This window comes from Liolophura sinensis, chromosome 1 (assembly GCF_032854445.1).
Source record: "Liolophura sinensis isolate JHLJ2023 chromosome 1, CUHK_Ljap_v2, whole genome shotgun sequence".
NCBI lineage: Eukaryota > Metazoa > Mollusca > Polyplacophora > Chitonida > Chitonidae > Liolophura > Liolophura sinensis.
In genome coordinates, this window is record NC_088295.1 from 94,470,271 (window position 1) to 94,488,133 (window position 17,863).

A 17,863-nucleotide genomic window follows, 5' to 3' on the forward strand; every position below is an offset into this window, starting at 1 on the left:
TATACTGATATGTCAGATTGTTCCGTTCATACTGTTTCTGCACCGATGTATGTATTGTCATACTGTTCCGTTCATACGCCAATGTCTATACTGATATGTCGGACTGTTCCGTTCATACGCCGATGTCTGTACTCACAAGTACAGCTCACATGTGAAACTATCCGTCCACATGCCAATGTGTTCACTGATATATCAAACTGTTCTGCTCTGATGTAGGCCAATATACCGATATGTCAGAATGTTCCGTTCATACGCTGATGTAGGCCCATATACTTATTTGTCAGAATCTTCCGTTCATACGCCGATGTTTTTACTCATATGTCAGACTGTTCTGTTCATACGAGGACGTAGGCCTATATACTGATTTGTCAGACTCTTCCGTCCATACACCGGCGTGCTTACTGATATGTCAGATTGTTCGTTCATACGCCGATGTAGGCCCATATACTGATTTGTCAGACCCTTTCATTCATACGCCGATGTTTTCACTGATATGTCAGTTTGTTCCATTCATACGCTGATGTAGGCCCATATACTGATTTGTCAAACTCTTCCGTTCATACGTCGATGTCTATACTGATATGTCAGACACTTTCCGTTCATACGCCGATCTAGGCCTATGTACTGATATTTTTAGACTCTTCCGTTCATACGCTGATGTGTTTACGGATATGTCAGACTGTTCCGTTCATACGCCGGTGTAGGCCTATATACTGATTTGTCAGACTCTTCCGTTCATACGCCGATGTTTTTACTCATATGTCAGACAGTTCTGTTCATAAGCCGATATAGGCCCATATACTGATATGTCAGAATGTTCCGTTCATACGCCGATATAGGCCCATATACTGATTTGTCATACTCTTACATTCATACGCCGATGTTTTCACCGATATGTCGGACTTATCTGTTCATACGCCGCATTAGGCCCATATACTGATTTGTCAGACTTTTCCGTTCATACGTCGATGTCTATACTGATATGTGAGACACATTCCGTTCATACGTCGATGTAGGCCTATGTACTGATACTTTTAAACTCTTCCGTTCATACGCTGATGTGTTTACGGATATGTCAGACTGTTCCGTTCATACGCCGATGTAGGCCTATATACCGATATGTCAGACTATTTCGACAAGTCTGACACAAAGTAAATGTGCAGATAGTTGCACTCAAGCATCGCATCGCAGCAAATTGCAGCATTTTTTTCGTTAGACTCATAACTAGTTTTTATGTGGAGTGGTGGAACAGTTGTGTATGAAGATTTGCCTAACACAGATTGGTTACATGCGTAATGAGGCTCGAATAGTTTATAGGTCTGTCCAATCTCTCTCCGCCTCTGCGGTGCCGGTACATATGGTTTTCTTCGAGATAAGCCTACATATTGTTTCCTCCGAGATAGGTCTACATATGGTTTCCTCAGAGATAGGCCTACATATGGTTTCCTCAGAGATAGGCCTACATATGGTTTCCTCCAAGATAGGCCTACATGTGGTAGATTCTTGTCAAGTAGGCAGTATGGTGAGGATGGTGCTGTGGCATTAGGGACCGTCTGCCCTGGGGATGTGGTCTTCAGGTCGGACTCACTGTCTCCCACTCTCACACTCTCACCCTCAGACTCTCCCGTATTGGCTGGCGTGTGTATTTGCATTTGGTTTGATCAACGATATATCGTATGTTTATTCGAAAAATCATGATCGTGTTTATACACGCGGGAAGGCTGAGGACTAGGAGAAAAATCTCAGTCTCCTCCCGTTATCATTGCTCAGATTCTAAGGACTCTCATTGATCGCATATCAACTGGAGATTCCCTTGAGCAAATATTGACATATTCTGATTGTCCACTTCATGCGTGTTTGCATTTCGTAATAATTTAATAAGCCGGTAAGGGTCGCTGACGTCACAGGCTGACGTCACAGGCTAAGCCACTTGTCTTGCGTAAGCTTTTGCACATTTCGGCATGTTCCTTCCTGCTATACTTCAGGTTATCTGCATATCTGTAAAGGTCATGACAATCAGCTGGATTTGTGGATGTCTTTTATCATGACATTCTCATGTGTATCTCTGCCTGCTATCCTTCATCATGTCTGCATATCTATAGAGGTCGTGACAATCATCTGGGTTTGTGGATGTCTGTTATCGTGACATTCCCATGTGTATCCCTGCCTGCTATCCTTCATCATGTCTGCATATCTACAGAGGCCGTGATAATCATCTGGGTTTGTGGATGTCTGTTATCGTGACATTCTCATGTGTATCCCTGCCTGCTATCCTTCATCATGTCTGCATATCTACAGAGGTCGTGATAATGAGCTGGGTTAGTGTATGTCTGTTATCATGACATTCCCATGTGTATCCCTGCCTGCTATCCTTCATCATGTCTGCATATCTTTAGAGGTTGTGATAATCCGCTGGGTTAGTGTATGTCTGTTATCATGATATTCCCATGTGTATCTCTGCCTGCTATCCTTCATCATGTCTGCATATCTATAGAGGTCATGATAATCAGCTGGGTTTGTGGATGTCTGTTATTGTGACATTCCCATGTGTATCTCTGCCTGCTATCCTTCATCATGTCTGCATGTCTACAGAGGCCGTGACAATCATCTGGGTTTGTGGATGTCTGTTATCGTGACATTCCCATGTGTATCCCTGCCTGCTATCCTTCATCATGTCTGCATGTCTACAGAGTTTGTGATAATCAACTGGGTTTGCGGATGTATGTTATCGTGACATTCCCATGTGTATCCCTGCCTGCTATCCTTCATCATGTCTGCATATCTACAGAGGTCGTGATAATCAGCTGGGTTTGCGGATGTATGTTATCGTGACATTTGCATGTGTATCTCTGCTTGCTATCCTTCATCATGTCTGCATATCTACAGAGGTCGTGATAATCAGCTGGGTTTGCGGATGTCTGTTATCGTGACATTCCCATGTGTATCCCTGCCTGCTATCCTTCATCATGTCTGCATATCTATAGAGGTCATGATAATCAACTGGGTTTCTGGATGTCTGTTATCATGACATTCCCATGTGTATCTCTGCCTGCTATCCTTCATGATGTCTGCATATCTACAGAGGTCGTGATAATCATCTGGGTTTGTGGATGTCTGTTATCGTGACATTCCCATGTGTATCTCTGCTTGCTATCCTTCATGATGTCTGCATATTTACAGAGGTCGTGATAATCAACTGGGTTTGTGGATGTCTGTTATCGTTACATTCCCATGTGTATCCCTGCCTGCTATCCTTCCGGATGTCTGTATATTTATAAGACAATCAACTGACTTGGTTTTTATCTGTTATGAGATCCCATGTATATCTTTTCTTATCTATCAGGTTGTCTAAATTTATAGGATAATCAGCTGGGTTTGTGCCTGTGTGTAATATCCCTTGTGTATCCTGTCTTGATATCCTGTATGTATGTGTAGATTATAATGAACTTGTGCGGATGTGTTATCACCATATCCCATGTATATCCCTTCATGTTATCCTTAATTCAAATTGCTGGGTGCGGGTTTACCTTTTTTAACTACATCCCTAGTATATTCCTTACTCTTGGTATTGTGCAGGGTTTTGGGAACCAGGAGCGATAAGTCTGGCATTATGAAGGTCCAGTATATCCTCTTGTGGTATCCATCAGACTGTTGAGTGTGGGTTTGTCTGTTAACAAGATATCCTATCTAGCATTCAACGTGTAATTGGACGCTGAGTACTTACAGGGGATATCGTCCTCTTTAAGAGAGGGCACCTAGAACAGAAATCACTTTGCTAAGACTGCGGTACTAAAAGTCTCATACATGTGCCACGAAGAAATACTCAAGCTCTTCCTCTTACCGTACTCTTCTCATTATAGTCGGCTATCGTTAAACGTGAATCAAACGAATCTATCTTGATGTTGAAAAAAAGTAAACTGAAATAGCGTGAGGGATGTCCTTTTTTATGCTCGCTCAATCAGTGCAGTAAATCAGAAAGCTTTAACCGAATCCACTGAGATAAACTGCTTTGCCAGCGTCCCAGATAAACCCTGTCGATAACCTTCCGTCACGGGAGATTCCAGCGGTATGTCTCTGCCTCCTCTACCGTTAAAGCTGGCGGCTAAACAGCTCTTGGTGGTCGTCTTATTTAATTTCCCAATTTTAACATAACGGTATTATTATGTGACAGTGAGATAATTTGGCGTGACCTGTTAATTTAACGGTTACCGTGAATTCGATGAAGTTTGAGCTGAGCTTTGATTGGGAACCGGAGGAAAACTTCCCTCCGATCGATGCGAATTGCTGCCTTGATTTTACAAACCTTAATGTCTCCTGATAAAATCTTTCCAGCTGCCTTTTCGCGACCGGTGCGTCCAGACATTTTGGTGTATTTCCAGAATTTCCAATACTCAAAGGTCAGGCTGTTGGGACAAATTACTATGGATTGAAGATGGGAGGTGCTCTGCTGCCATAGGTCTGTGTTAAAGGTCTAGTGTTGAAGATCAGTTAGGGTAGATCGGAACCGGGAGTGATGGGTCTGAGCGCCACCCCAGGGTGACAGTTTACACTCCCTGTTAGATTGTTAGCTTTGATACGGCCACATCCAATATTCCCACTCGATTGTTATCCTCCCCAAACTCATCTGGACCATAATGGTCATGGATGAACCGCAGCTATCAGGAAGTGTCAGCTCAGTTTGTAGTCTTGCCAAGACCATCGGCTATCCGCAAGCCGTTTTTATTTGACTTGTCGACATGACAGATTTATTTGGTGGACATGTTGGTGTGTATACCTTCATGTTCACTGGCGTAACCAGCTTGCCTTCTCAACATTTACATACGTCTTTCTTTCGTATTCAAACATGCTTTTGAACAATCATCGTTTTTGTGTGCTACAACAAGTACCCAGTCCCTGGGTATATGATAATTCATATGTTTCATTTCCTGGCTCCTAAGGGTCTGATAGCAATCTAATAAATCTGTCGATTTGCATAGCCTGGTGATCTTTGGCAGATGAGGATGGCAATTCAGCAGTGGCAGTCATAAGGGCGAAGCCAGCCTGTCTCCGACCCCCTGACAAACATCGGGGTTGGTCAGACCCGTATCTCCAGGGGTCGGTACTTGACCCACGGGCCACAGGCAAATATGACAGGCAGCAACTACCCGATCAATCGAAACATTTCCTATCTGATTGCTGCCATTTTTTCACAAGGCAGGAAATCAAGTTGTAATAGGAAGTGGATCTTGTCTGTTTGCGGATTGAGTTTTTACTGCGACAGGTTTGCAGCTTCTTCATCAATATTCAGCTCTTTATTGGATAGTGACAGGAAGGTGAGATGTGTGGCGCTTTCATGACAGGATGCGTACCGTGTGAGGATATGACGTAAGCAGTGAAGACGGGCAGCACGGTATAAGGTGTTCTGTGTGGAAGATGGGTCGAGGTATAGCTTAGTGTGAGAATAAAGTGTAAAGACAAAGTCCACTCGTCGGTCTTGTCACGTGTAGATATGTAGAATACAAGCTCGTAAAGACAAAGTCCACTCTTCGGTCTTGTCACGTGTAGATATGTAGAATACAAGCTCGTAGAGACAAAGTCCACTCTTCGGTCTTGTCACGTGTAGATATGTAGAATACAAGCTGGTAAATACAACGTCCACTCCGCATATCGCCTTCAGTTAGGATCTGGAGACTTCCAGATCTGAGACCTGTAAGGTGACCTCTGAAGGTTAACCAGTCACACGGATGTGGGTCTCGCTTAAAGAGGTCAATGAACAAACCTTGGACATTGATGATGTCAGATCTACATGGAGCGAGGGCGGGTTCTCTGTGCTTGTCAGGAGGCGACATGCTATGTGAGGTGACGTGGTACTATGTAGAGGAGACAATGATGGAGAGTCTACCAGACTTATCCTGAACAAGAGTTCCAGCCACATAGATGGCTGTAATGACCTCACCAAGTGGATCAAATCAAACGGCTTTGATGTTGTCCATTTTCAGGCAAAAAAAATTCCACTGCGGCTTGTAAATAGGAAATCGGAGAATTTCCTGGCTGGACGATAAGAGAATTACTTTTGGTAAATCAATGATAACCCGCCTTAGATCTGCGGAGGGAACAAATTGAGCTTGAGAATAAGATGACGGCAAGAGGCCAAAATAAAGACGGAGAAAACTGAAATGTGTTTACTGGCTGATCTGGCGGATTTGCTTAGAATTGACTTTTTCCTCGGCTCTCAGTTCTGAAGATAAACAAACACAGTTTTTGATGAAGCCGTCATAGTGGTATGTGTCAGATGGAGTACAGATTGGGCTGTTTTACCCACGGATTGTCCCGTATAAGCCGCTCAAGGAACCCCAGCGTATTCCGCCCAGCCTGTAATCTAGTCCCCGGCAAATTGGTCGGTCATAAATGGTTTATAGATATTACACGGACGATTCTGGTTTGCAGGGAATACACGAATCAAACGTTAGTCCGCTCCACAGAGGCTCAACCGTAGTTATAAGCTTGTAGTAATACGTATTAGGTAAATTAAATATCAACGTCATAATTCCCATCGACAGCAATGGATTTTTGGTAGACAAAAGTCATATTTCCTCACAAGCTGAGGGTATGGTGGTGCTGGGTCACGAATTACATGTAGATCTAGTCCAACTGGTTACAGCGTTTAGCCCGGAGGCCATAACATTTCAAATAATAAGAAACATGGTTGGTGTTCAACCATACATTTAGTTTTGTATTTGTGTGTAATATTTTTCTCACGCCTGTTAATTAGTCGTTATACTCTCCTAATTATTCCTCTTCCTAATTATCTCCTAATATGCGTGTGTGTATTACGCACGGCAGCATGAGCACGGAAACAAATGCGAGAACCGATTTCATAACATAGCCTACTATTAAACATGCGTCTGTCACATAGACCTAGTTGTGAGTCAGGAACTGAATTGTATACACAGCCGCGTATATTCTTCTGAGATGTACAGTACTGTGTATTACTTACTGGAGAATGTCGTGGCTCGGCACACGATCAGCATTCAGACACGGTAACCTTGTGTACATCTGTAGTTATAAGCGTTCTCACTTAGACGGTTTTACCACAGAACACGTTCAACATAATCTTTGACACGGGAACCTTGTACACATCTGCAGTTATAAGAGTCCTCACTAAATTTGTTACATGTTTTCTCAGTGACAAGATACGATAATATATGGTGTCAGTAAAATTCATACTGGGCTCGGATAATATGAGGATTACTGACACCATATATTTCCATATCCTATCCCTGAGTAACCATGTACCGTAACTACTTATGTCCCAGCAGATATGTCACACACAGCTGTGCTTGAATATCTTAATGTTACAACAGACATGTCACACACAAATGTGCTTGGGTATCGTATAGTCAAAACAGGCATGTCACTCACAGTTGAACTGGAATATCTTGATGTCACGCATAATTGTGCTGAGTATCTTCATCTCACAGCAGACATGTCACACACAATTGTGCTTGAATATCTTCATGCCAGAGATATGTCGCACACAACTGACCACATCACGTGACAACCTCACCTGACCCTCTATCCTCCTCTGTTGTAGTGTCCCATTGTGAGGGCGCAGTCCTGGTGCGCGCACCATCTCCCCAGGCGGCCATGGTGGGTAAAGAGCCGATAGTCGTGGAGTGCCTGTACCGATCCACTGGCAAAGAGATCATCTTAGGTGTCAATGTACACCGCCAACGGTCCTACGAGGCCACCTCCACCCTTATAGCTCAAATCCCTAACAAGGATTTTGTTAGTTTACCCCCTACCCTCGTGGACAAGTACCTAATGAACAAGGCTAACGTTAGCATCGAGAGCAAGGGAGACTTCATATCCGTCCAGATGTCCATCTTCCCGGCTGAGTGTGACGATGAGGGCACGTATGAGTGTGAGGTACAGGTGTATGGGGGACTCACCCCAAAGAGGCCAAAGATCAAGGTTCACCTGAATGGTAAGATAGCGTGCCGACGTGTATGAGTGTGAGGTACTGGTGTATGGGGGACTCACCCCAAAGAGGCTAAAGATCAAGGTTCACCTGAACGGTAAGATAGCGTGCCAACGTGTATGAGTGTGAGGTATAGGTGTATGGGGGACTCACCCCAAAGAGGCCAAAGATCAAGGTTCACCTGAACAGTAAGATAGCGTGCCAACGTGTATGAGTGTGAGGTACAGGTGTATGGTGTGGTGTGGAGGGAGGAGGACTCACCCCCATGAGACTTAAGATGAAGGTTCATCTGAATAGTGAGGCAGGTAATTCTTTCATGGAGGGAGCATATTGCTCTTTCTCGCACCAATACCAGTGTATACATTTAAAGGCAGTTAACGGTGGTTTAAGGGAATGGTTTGTTTAAGAGAACTGTTTAGGGGAAGGATTATTTAAGAGAATAGTTGTTTAGCGGAAGGTTTGTTTAAGAGAACGGTTAATTAGGAGACGGTTTGTGTAAGGGAGCGTTTTTTTTTTATTTTTTTTTTTTAGGGAGGTTTGTTTAAGGGAACGGTTTTTTAAGGGGAGGTTTATTTAAGGGAGCTGTTGTTTTGGGGGGGAAGGTTTGTGTAAGGGAACGGTTGTATAGGGGAAGGTTAATTTAAGGGAATTGTTGTTTGGAAAGACTTGTTTGAGGGAACGGTTGTTTAGGGGAAGATATGTTTAAGGGAACGGTTGTTTAGAGGAAAATTTGTTTAAGGGAACGGTTGTTGAGGGAAAGGTTTGCTTAAGGGAACTGTTGTTTGGGGAAGGTTTATTTAAGGGAGCTGTTGTAAAGATGAAGATTTGGTTTAGGGGACGATTTTAGGGGAAGATTTGTTTAAGGGAACGGTTGTTTATGAAAGGTTTTTTTAAGGAAGCGGTTGTTGGGGGAAGGTTTGTTTCAGGGAACAAGTGTTTGGGTGAAGATCTGTTTAAGGGAACGCTTGTTTAGGCGAAGGCTTGTTTAAGGGAACGCTTGTTTAGGGGAATTTTTGCTTAAGAAAACGGTTGTTTAGGGGAAGGTTTGTTTAAGGAAACGGCTGTTTAGGGGAAGGTTTGTTTAAGGAAACGGTTGTTAGGGGAAGGTTTGTTGAAGGGAACAGCTGTTTGACACAGCTGCAAAGGGAAGTCTCTGGCCAGCGATATGGATTTTAATGTTGCGCCGCTGTGCGGTTCTCACACAAATGCCGGACCAACCATAAACAACAATAAACATACCATTCACAGCGCGCTGAACAACGCCGAGGTCACTGGGGTCACAGTGATGTCAGAACATAAATACTCTGTCCCAACCTTTGTTGCTAAGGATATTTAATACACATGCATTCTTTTCATCTAAAGTGTGTACCAACATTATTCTAACCAATACCTGAAACAATTTTATTGATGAATGTTGATTAAATAGTTGAGCGCGAGGACCCTAGTGATGGGGCGAAGTGGCAAGAAGACTACGAGCGCCGCACAGGCTCAATGGCTAAGCATGCCTGGTGGTGGCAGTGATGTAAAGCGAGCGATTGAGACCGGCACATGGACTGCAAGGAGTACACCAGATATGTTCTATAGTAAATTGATTTGCACCTGATGTCTGGTATTATTTATTTGTCAACAAGTGAAAGAAAACTCCGAGTTGTTCAGAAGCCAGTCACATATAGTTATAGCTTGGTTTGACGTTAACTTTTGAAAGTAATGAATAAGGGGATAAAACTAGTGTGAATAGTATTATCACATAGTCACAAGCTTTCGGAGAGAACTTCATTGGGTAAAGTGACAAATGACGTGTGCACGAGATCAGTTGTATGCAGTTTATCACATTAGGTTCTCTCCGTAAACCTGTGCAATGGCCGATGTTGTTCAAAGTGCTTGTGTATTGCTCATACCACCGCTCATCACTGTCCTCTCTAGAGGAGCCGTCGTCCCCGTCCCTGGAGCAGAGTCCGTACATCCTGGTGGAGAACTACCCCGTCACATTCACCTGCACAGGTGGCATGGGCAGGCCAGAGAGCAGCTTCAAGTGGTTCGTGTACAAGTCCACCCACCGGGATTTCGTCGAGGAGGTGGAAATGTCGGGCATCTCTAGTCTGGATCGGAGCACGGGTAGCTGTTCTCCTCGGGGACACAGCACCCTGGCTATCATGATCACCCGAGCGGACCAGAGAGTGAAATGTGTGGTCCAGCAGCAGACGGGCAAGGAGACGGTGGAGGTGTCCGATGAGCGGGTGCTCGATGTCCAGTGTAAGTAGTCCACCAGTACCAGCCCTGTACTTGACCACATGGTGTGTTAAAATATGGAGTCTTGTCTGCATGAAGTGATGGCCTTTTAATCTAGTTGGCATAACCTGGACAGTCAATATTACACATTACAGAAAAAATCTTCATAGTCTTCCCGCTGTAGTTCAGACTACGTAAACACCGGGTTTCACTTTTCATGCAGTTTTGCTCACTTGCTCATAGGACACTGCACGTAGACCTTCTTAGAAATCTGGCATTATCTGTTTTTGTCACGCCACATCTTGGGTACCCTAATTACATGTATACAGTAGTTTACTCGCATTGACTATTTCCATCACATGGCTTCTTGCGCTGGTGTAGGCCCTTTTTATAAATATTTTACGGAATGTGGAAGTTATGCTATAACTAAGTTTCGGACGGACAATTTGAAGAAGTTATAAGACCACGTCACTCTGTGCCAAATATTAAGACATAAACATGGTGTATTGTATCTTCCCTGTCATGACTGCCTTAACAATGGTCCCTTCCGCAGACTCCGTGACAGACACCGAGGTAGGTGTGAAGGTAAATGAGAAGTTCAAAGAAACAGCCGAGGAGATTCTTGTTCGGCAAGGTGACTCTGTTCGGCTCACATGCCAGTCACGCGGGAACCCCGAGCCCATATTCAGCTGGAGTTACCTCCCGTTACAAGGTCACACCAAAGGCAGCGGCCTGAATGTCCTAGCAGAACAACCCGACTTACTCCTGACAAACGTAACCAGCAACCACAGTGCCTCTTACGTGTGTGTGGCAACAAACTTCATTCGGGGGAAAAAACAAACAGAAACAAAAACTGTGCGCATAATTGTAAAAGGTGAGACCATATTTCATTTGATTATTTTAATGACATAAACCAAAATTTCTGGACCAGTACAGGCAAATCACTTTAAAAATTCCTTTAAGGAATCCCTGTATAACTGTTACCGCCAAACAATGTTCCTTCTCTTGAGAGAATGTCTTTAGTTTAGCAAAAAAAGTAATAAATAAATAAAATGGATATGCGTTTGTAAGCCCATTTCTCTTCAAAATTTCTTTTCGACAAAAACATATCTCGCTTGAAATGTTAGGCCCTATACATGCATATATGTATGTATGTATACATGTATGCATGTATGCATGTATGTATGCATGCCTGGGGTTTAACGTCGCACTACTTAGCAATTGTTCAGTCATATAACGACGATATATGTGTATGAAAATATATAATGTATATATGTGTGTATATGTAATATATAATGACATTCACTTTTCTTGCAGAGAAAATGTTTTCCAACACGAGGAGACTGGAAAATGAATCTGGATTCACTAATCCGGGTGAGTGTGGTGTGTTGAATGATGAATGGTCCTATCATTTTGTTGTCGGCATCCCGTAACCTTGACCAGTGACCTTGGCCGGTGTTTACCCAGCATGGACTGAGATGTTACACAGACAGTGAACGTCTGCATTCTCAGCTCCAAGGCAAAAATACACTGGACAGTTCTAGATAACCATAATATGAAGTTGTCTTCGCCAAGATGATAATCTACCAAATGTCTCAACAGTCTTGCTGACAATATAGCCTAATGTTTACATTCTGAAAAATGTTATCTCAACGAAGATCTGATAGCATATGCTCATTATTGTGCATGGATGCCCAGTCAAACCACTGATGCTTCATGTGCTTATGCGTTAACATGAATAGGCTTATTTATAGGCCTCTTTTTACAACAGGAGCATGGAATATCCAGGTGTTTCACTAAAGTGCGGCTACCACAGAAGTGTCATCTTTGATTGCTGACGTAAAAGATGGCAGCTATGTTTTGTACCCTGTAGCTGACAGCTATGTCTTGTCCCCTGTAGCTGACAGCTATGTCTTGTCCCCTGTAGCTGACAGCTATGTCTTGTCCCCTGTAGCTGACAGCTATGTCTTGTCTTCTGTAGCTGACATTTATGTCTTGCCTTCTGTAGCTAACAGCTATGTCTTGTCCTTCGCTGTAGTTGACAGACCTGTCTTGTTTGTTACCAGCTCTTCGTTACGGGATGATCGTGGGCACCGTACTGGGTTCCATGATCCTGGTACTACTCATCTCATTACTGTCTGTGATAATCTACAGAAGATGTACTCGCATGGAGGACAGGAAGTACTTGGTGCAATACCAAGGTTAGTTATCAGGCAGTGGTATTTGACACTCAGGAGTAAAATTGAGTAGTATTCTTGGTAAAATGTTCTACTTTTACTGTATTAACGTGACAACTGGCAGTATATTATTATTATTCCTAAAAATATTTCGGCAGTGCATATAGTCGCTGGTTTGACCGTTGGTGTGATCGCGTACCCAATGGTTCGTCAGCCAATCCAAACTTTGTCCAGGGTGTATCTCCAAGGGCTTTGGAGCCACAGATTATAAATAATATTGCTGTAGATTGGTGCATATTGATGGAAGAGTTTGCTATGACGTGTCCACTTTGCACGTTGCATTTATCTATAATTTATGTTCTTGTTGGCTTATAAGGTGAAGAATTTGGATTGTAAAACGTTGAGCGCCACGTTCGTCCACTTCTCATGTTAGCCATGGTAACTCAGATGTTAGCCGTGGTGAATAACATGTCCCGTACAGTGTTAGTAATTGTCATTGTGTGGATTTAGTCAGCTTAATTTAATTCTCGTGGGACTTTTATTCTCTCTAAGAAGATGTCCTCGTGAAGCGCTTTTTTCAGCATGCGGTTTTACAGCAAACCTGTGGTGTGACGACATCACATCCTGCTTGTCTTCTGTGACCATGTCGTACACTGCTGCCAAACTGTATAATTGTTGTAATGATTAGCACTCTTCTTCTCAAAATAAACTGGGGGTCTACGTGACCGGTTGGTCACATGCGCCACTGCGATCGCTGTGAGTTCAGTGAGTTCAAGTCCAGCTCATGGTGGTATATGTACGTGCATGGGAAAGGTTTTCCAGCATCCAGAGGATGGTCGTGGGTTTCTCCAAATAAAACAGTAAATAAATTCATTATGCAGTTCTTTCAGTTTCAATCGTAGATTCAAAAACTTTTGTTTGTTTCAGGAGTGAAGGCGTGACACGCCATCAAGCCATCAATCTTGTCATCCTAGAGTCTCATCACGTGCCAAATCTCACAGCATTATGTGTTTCCATGGGAACTTCAGCATCTATATTCTATTTTAAAAAAGACATATGTACAGACCCATTATCATTGGTCTTTTTGTATATTTCTATGATGGACTGTCATTGGCTTCAGTATTATAAAAGAATCCATGCATTTAATATAAATTTCCCGCCAGCTGACAAAGATCAAAGAAGAGTGCGCTGAGAAATAATCGAGGTGAGTGTATCTTATGAGCCTTTGTGACTTCTGGTATCTAAGTTGTATGCATGTTGGCTAATTATGTCGTGTTGGTTAATTATGTCGTGTGGGCTAATTATGTCGTGTTGGTTAATTATGTCATGTGGGCTAATTATGTCGTGTTGGTTAATTATGTCGTGTTGGCTAATTATGTCGTGTGGGCTAATTATGTCGTGTTGGCTAATTATGTCGTGTGGGCTAATTATGTCGTGTTGGCTAATTATGTCGTGTGGGTTAATTATGTCGTGTGGGTTAATTATGTCGTATTGGCTAATTATGTCGTGTTGGTTAATTATGTCATGTTGGCTAATTATGTCGTGTTGGTTAATTATGTCGTGTTGGTTAATTATGTCGTGTTGGTTGACTATGTCGTGTTGGTTTATTATGTCTTGTTGGCTAATTATGTCGTGTTGGCTAATTATGTCGTGTTGGTTAATTATGTCGTGTTGGCTAACTATGCCGTGTTGGTTAATTATGTCGTGTGGGCTAATTATGTCGTGTGGGCTAATTATGTCGTGTGTTTGTAACATTCATACAAACCATCCTTACCCGAAGGTAATGATTATACAGTTGTCGAAAATACCGCTTACATCTATACACCGTCCTAGAATTAATTCATCATAAACAAAGGCTAAAAATGTTTCTCTGCGAGGTTCAGTATTTGTCAGTTTCATTTTCATGTGTGGTTTATCTCTCTGCTTTCCAGATTTGGAGAGAAGGGAGCGTGGTGCATGCATTTACAGTTACGGATGCGAGTTACGACGGACTACCTGTGATTAAGGTGCGCCTAAATTTGTGTAACGATCACCCGGCATACAGAAACAGGCGCCTGGCATGAATGACGGCGGGCTACCTGTGATTAACGTAGGCCTAAATTTGTGTTAAGATGGATTGGCACACAGAACTGCAGGTGCCCGGCGTCATTGATGGCGGACTGTTACTGTGATTAACGCTGGCCTAAGTCTGGGTAACAATCACCCGGCATACAGTAACAGGTGCCCGGCATGAATGACGGTGGACTGTCTGTGATTAACGCTGGCTTAAGTTTGTGTGACGATCACCCGGCAGACAGTAAGAGGTGCCTGGCGTGAATGCCGGTGGACTGTCTGTGATTAACGCTGGTCTAAGTCTGTGTGGCGATCACCCGGCATACAGTAAGAGGTGCCTGGCGTGAATGCCGGTGGACTGTCTGTGATTAACGCTGGCCTAAGTCTGTGTGACGTTCACCCGGCATACAGTAAGAGGTGCCTGGCGTATGCCCGTGGACTGTCTGTGATTAACGCTGGCCTAAGTCTGTGTGACGATCACCCGGCATACAGCAAGAGGTGCCTGGCGTGAATGCCGGTGGACTGTCTGTGATTAACGCTGGCCTAAGTCTGTGTGACGATCACCCGGCATACAGCAAGAGGTGCCTGGCGTATGCCGGTGGACTGTCTGTGATTAACGCTGGCCTAAGTTTGTGTGACGATCACCCGGCATACAGTAAGAGGTGCCTGGCGTGAATGCCGGTGGACTGTCTGTGATTAACGCTGGCCTAAGTCTGTGTGACGATCACCCGGCATACAGTAAGAGGTGCCTGGCGTGAATGCCGGTGGACTGTCTGTGATTAACGCTGGCCTAAGTCTGTGTGACGGTCACCCGGCATACATTAACAGGTGCCTGGTGTGAATGCCGGTGGACTGTCTGTGATTAACGCTGGCCTAAGTCTGTGTGACGATCACCCGGCATACAGTAAGAGGTGCCTGGCGTGAATGCCGGTGGACTGTCTGTGATTAACGCTGGCCTAAGTCTGTGTGACGGTCACCCGGCATACATTAACAGGTGCCTGGTGTGAATGCCGGTGGACTGTCTGTGATTAACGCTGGCCTAAGTCTGTGTGACGGTCACCCGGCATACATTAACAGGTGCCTGGTGTGAATGCCGGTGGACTGTCTGTGATTAACGCTGGCCTAAGTCTGTGTGACGGTCACCCGGCATACAGTAAGAGGTGCCTGGCGTGAATGCCGGTGGACTGTCTGTGATTAACGCTGGCTGAAGTCTGTGTGACGATCACCCGGCATACAGTAAGAGGTGCCTGGCGTGAATGCCGGTGGACTGTCTGTGATTAACGCTGGCCTAAGTCTGTGTGACGATCACCCGGCATACAGCAAGAGGTGCCTGGCGTGAATGCCGGTGGACTGTCTGTGATTAACACTGGCCTAAGTCTGTGTGACGATCACCCGGCCTACAGTAAGAGGTGCCTGGCGTGAATGCAGGTGGACTGTCTGTGATTAACGCTGGCCTAAGTTTGTGTGACGATCACCCGGCATACAGCAAGAGGTACCTGGCGTGAATGCCGGTGGACCGTCTGTGATTAACGCTGGCCTAAGTCTGTGTGACGATCACCCGGCATACAGCAACAGGTCCGTTGGGAGACGAGGGATGCACATGACACAGGAAGCCGACTGACAGCCAGTATGCGGAACATCTTCACGTTACTGAATGCGTGGGATCAGATATGTTTGGAATTACATCTACGTACTGGTGTTAAATGATTTGTGTGAGTCAGAGATTTAGAGACAATATATTCACGTAAGCATGTCTATAAAGAGAATGTGATTTTGTCAGTAGTAAAATTGGCGTGAGAACTTTTTATATGGTAATGTTTATTGGATCTTTCATCGGCTTCGGTCCAATCAAGGTCACTATGTATCCAGGCTAACATGTGTAAAGTTTCTACGAATAGACCACCGTTTGAATGTGGCGTTGATGCGCACCACCTACAAACGTTTTCTTGTTGCCAATTTATGTACATAGTTGTATGTACTATCAACTAAGATGTGTCTCTGTGCTAAATTTTGAAATTGTTTCTCTTATTTGCTTAGAAAATTGAGTTGTACATGTTTTATCCTAATCAGAAGGCGTCTATTTGTTTTTTATTGGAATCAAAGTGAGTCGTGTCGTGTTCTTGCGATGCTATAAATAGTCTAGTCCTGGTTTTCTCGTATAGACCTACTCCAGTCATGCACGCCAATTGCGGCAACTACACCAGGTTGTTCCGACGGCTTCAGAAAGTGATTGTGGCTTTTATCTTAAAATTGTAATCCAAATTTAAGTCTTAAACCTACGCAACAGATGGATAAAATCTTCACCGCTGATTGTACCCTGTGATAGTACAATTTCAGCGAAGTTTTATATATATATTTTTTTTATCGCTGCGAGTTTAAGTCCAGCTCATGCTGACCTCTCTGGTCGTACTTTGGAAGGTCTGTCAGCAACAGCAGATGTCCGTGGTGTCACCCGAGATCCGCTCGGCATCTTCTCACCATAATGCTGTCCGCCGTCGTGCGTGAAATATTCTTCAGTTGGCCTTTGACGTAAACATCCGATCAAATAAATAAACGAATGAGTAAAATGCGTTACCAATTTAATGTCATGGAAAAAGCCAGCGACATATCTAAGCCCCAGTGTAAGGCCATACAGCACATTCCCGAATTACTTCCGGCGGGGTAGGTTCCCTATCTAATTCTGGGATCTTAGCCACAAACCGGTTCCTCCTCTTGTATGGTCCTTCATTTACAACTAAGTCAATGAACTTACACATACATACTAATCGGGGACTAATCCGATTGATCTTGGCGTTCATGGTTTCCTTGAGAACGACGGAAAATCATTACACCAACATCTATATTTTGGGTTGTTTTACAAAATTATTTTCAGCTTACAATTTGAGTGGTCGATTTTCTGAAGTCATTCGCTTGTTTCACGCCTTACTCCAAACGTTTTCCCTTGCAATACCGGTCGCCACTTGAAGTGAAGCAAACGGGTGTGCCCGGTGTAAAGCAATACCTCACATTGTGGTTTCAACCACGAGACAAGCTTGGATTGCATACTGGTGAATGTCAACGAGAGGATCTCTCCTCTGGAACACTGGAGTCCCAAGCCTTCTACCATTTGTCCCTGTCCTGTGAATCTCGTGTGTGGGTGCTCGTAGAGTGGATAGCAGTTTTACACCAGCATTGTAATGTATTCACGATCTAGCTTTACACACATTACCGCTGTGCTGATTTGGGAGGGGGGAAATGCGCCAAAGAACTGACCAACCAACCATCACGTGTGGATCCTGTTTTGTCTAAAATTCATCATTCAATCTCCGTCATCAAAAGTATTGACCAAAAAACTGGTTAGCATCTATCAATGACAACACCACCTTTCGGGATGGTGTGTGAAACAAAATGGTGTGTGTGTGCGTACAAAAATATACATAAATTAATAAATACACAAACCAGGGTA

At 43.8% G+C, this 17,863-nt stretch overlaps 1 protein-coding gene across 1 annotated transcript; it reads left to right on the forward strand.

The window, feature by feature from the left end:
- Window positions 1-8,046: 8,046 nt before the first annotated feature.
- Window positions 8,047-13,657, forward strand: LOC135462162 (cell adhesion molecule 1-like). The gene is made up of 6 exons (XM_064739539.1): window positions 8,047-8,057; window positions 9,884-10,213; window positions 10,743-11,063; window positions 11,507-11,563; window positions 12,256-12,390; window positions 13,294-13,657. The coding sequence occupies exons 2-6, from the start codon at window positions 9,967-9,969 to the stop codon at window positions 13,305-13,307; spliced, it is 774 nt and encodes a 257-aa protein (XP_064595609.1). The 5' UTR covers window positions 8,047-8,057; window positions 9,884-9,966; the 3' UTR covers window positions 13,308-13,657.
- Window positions 13,658-17,863: the final 4,206 nt, after the last annotated feature.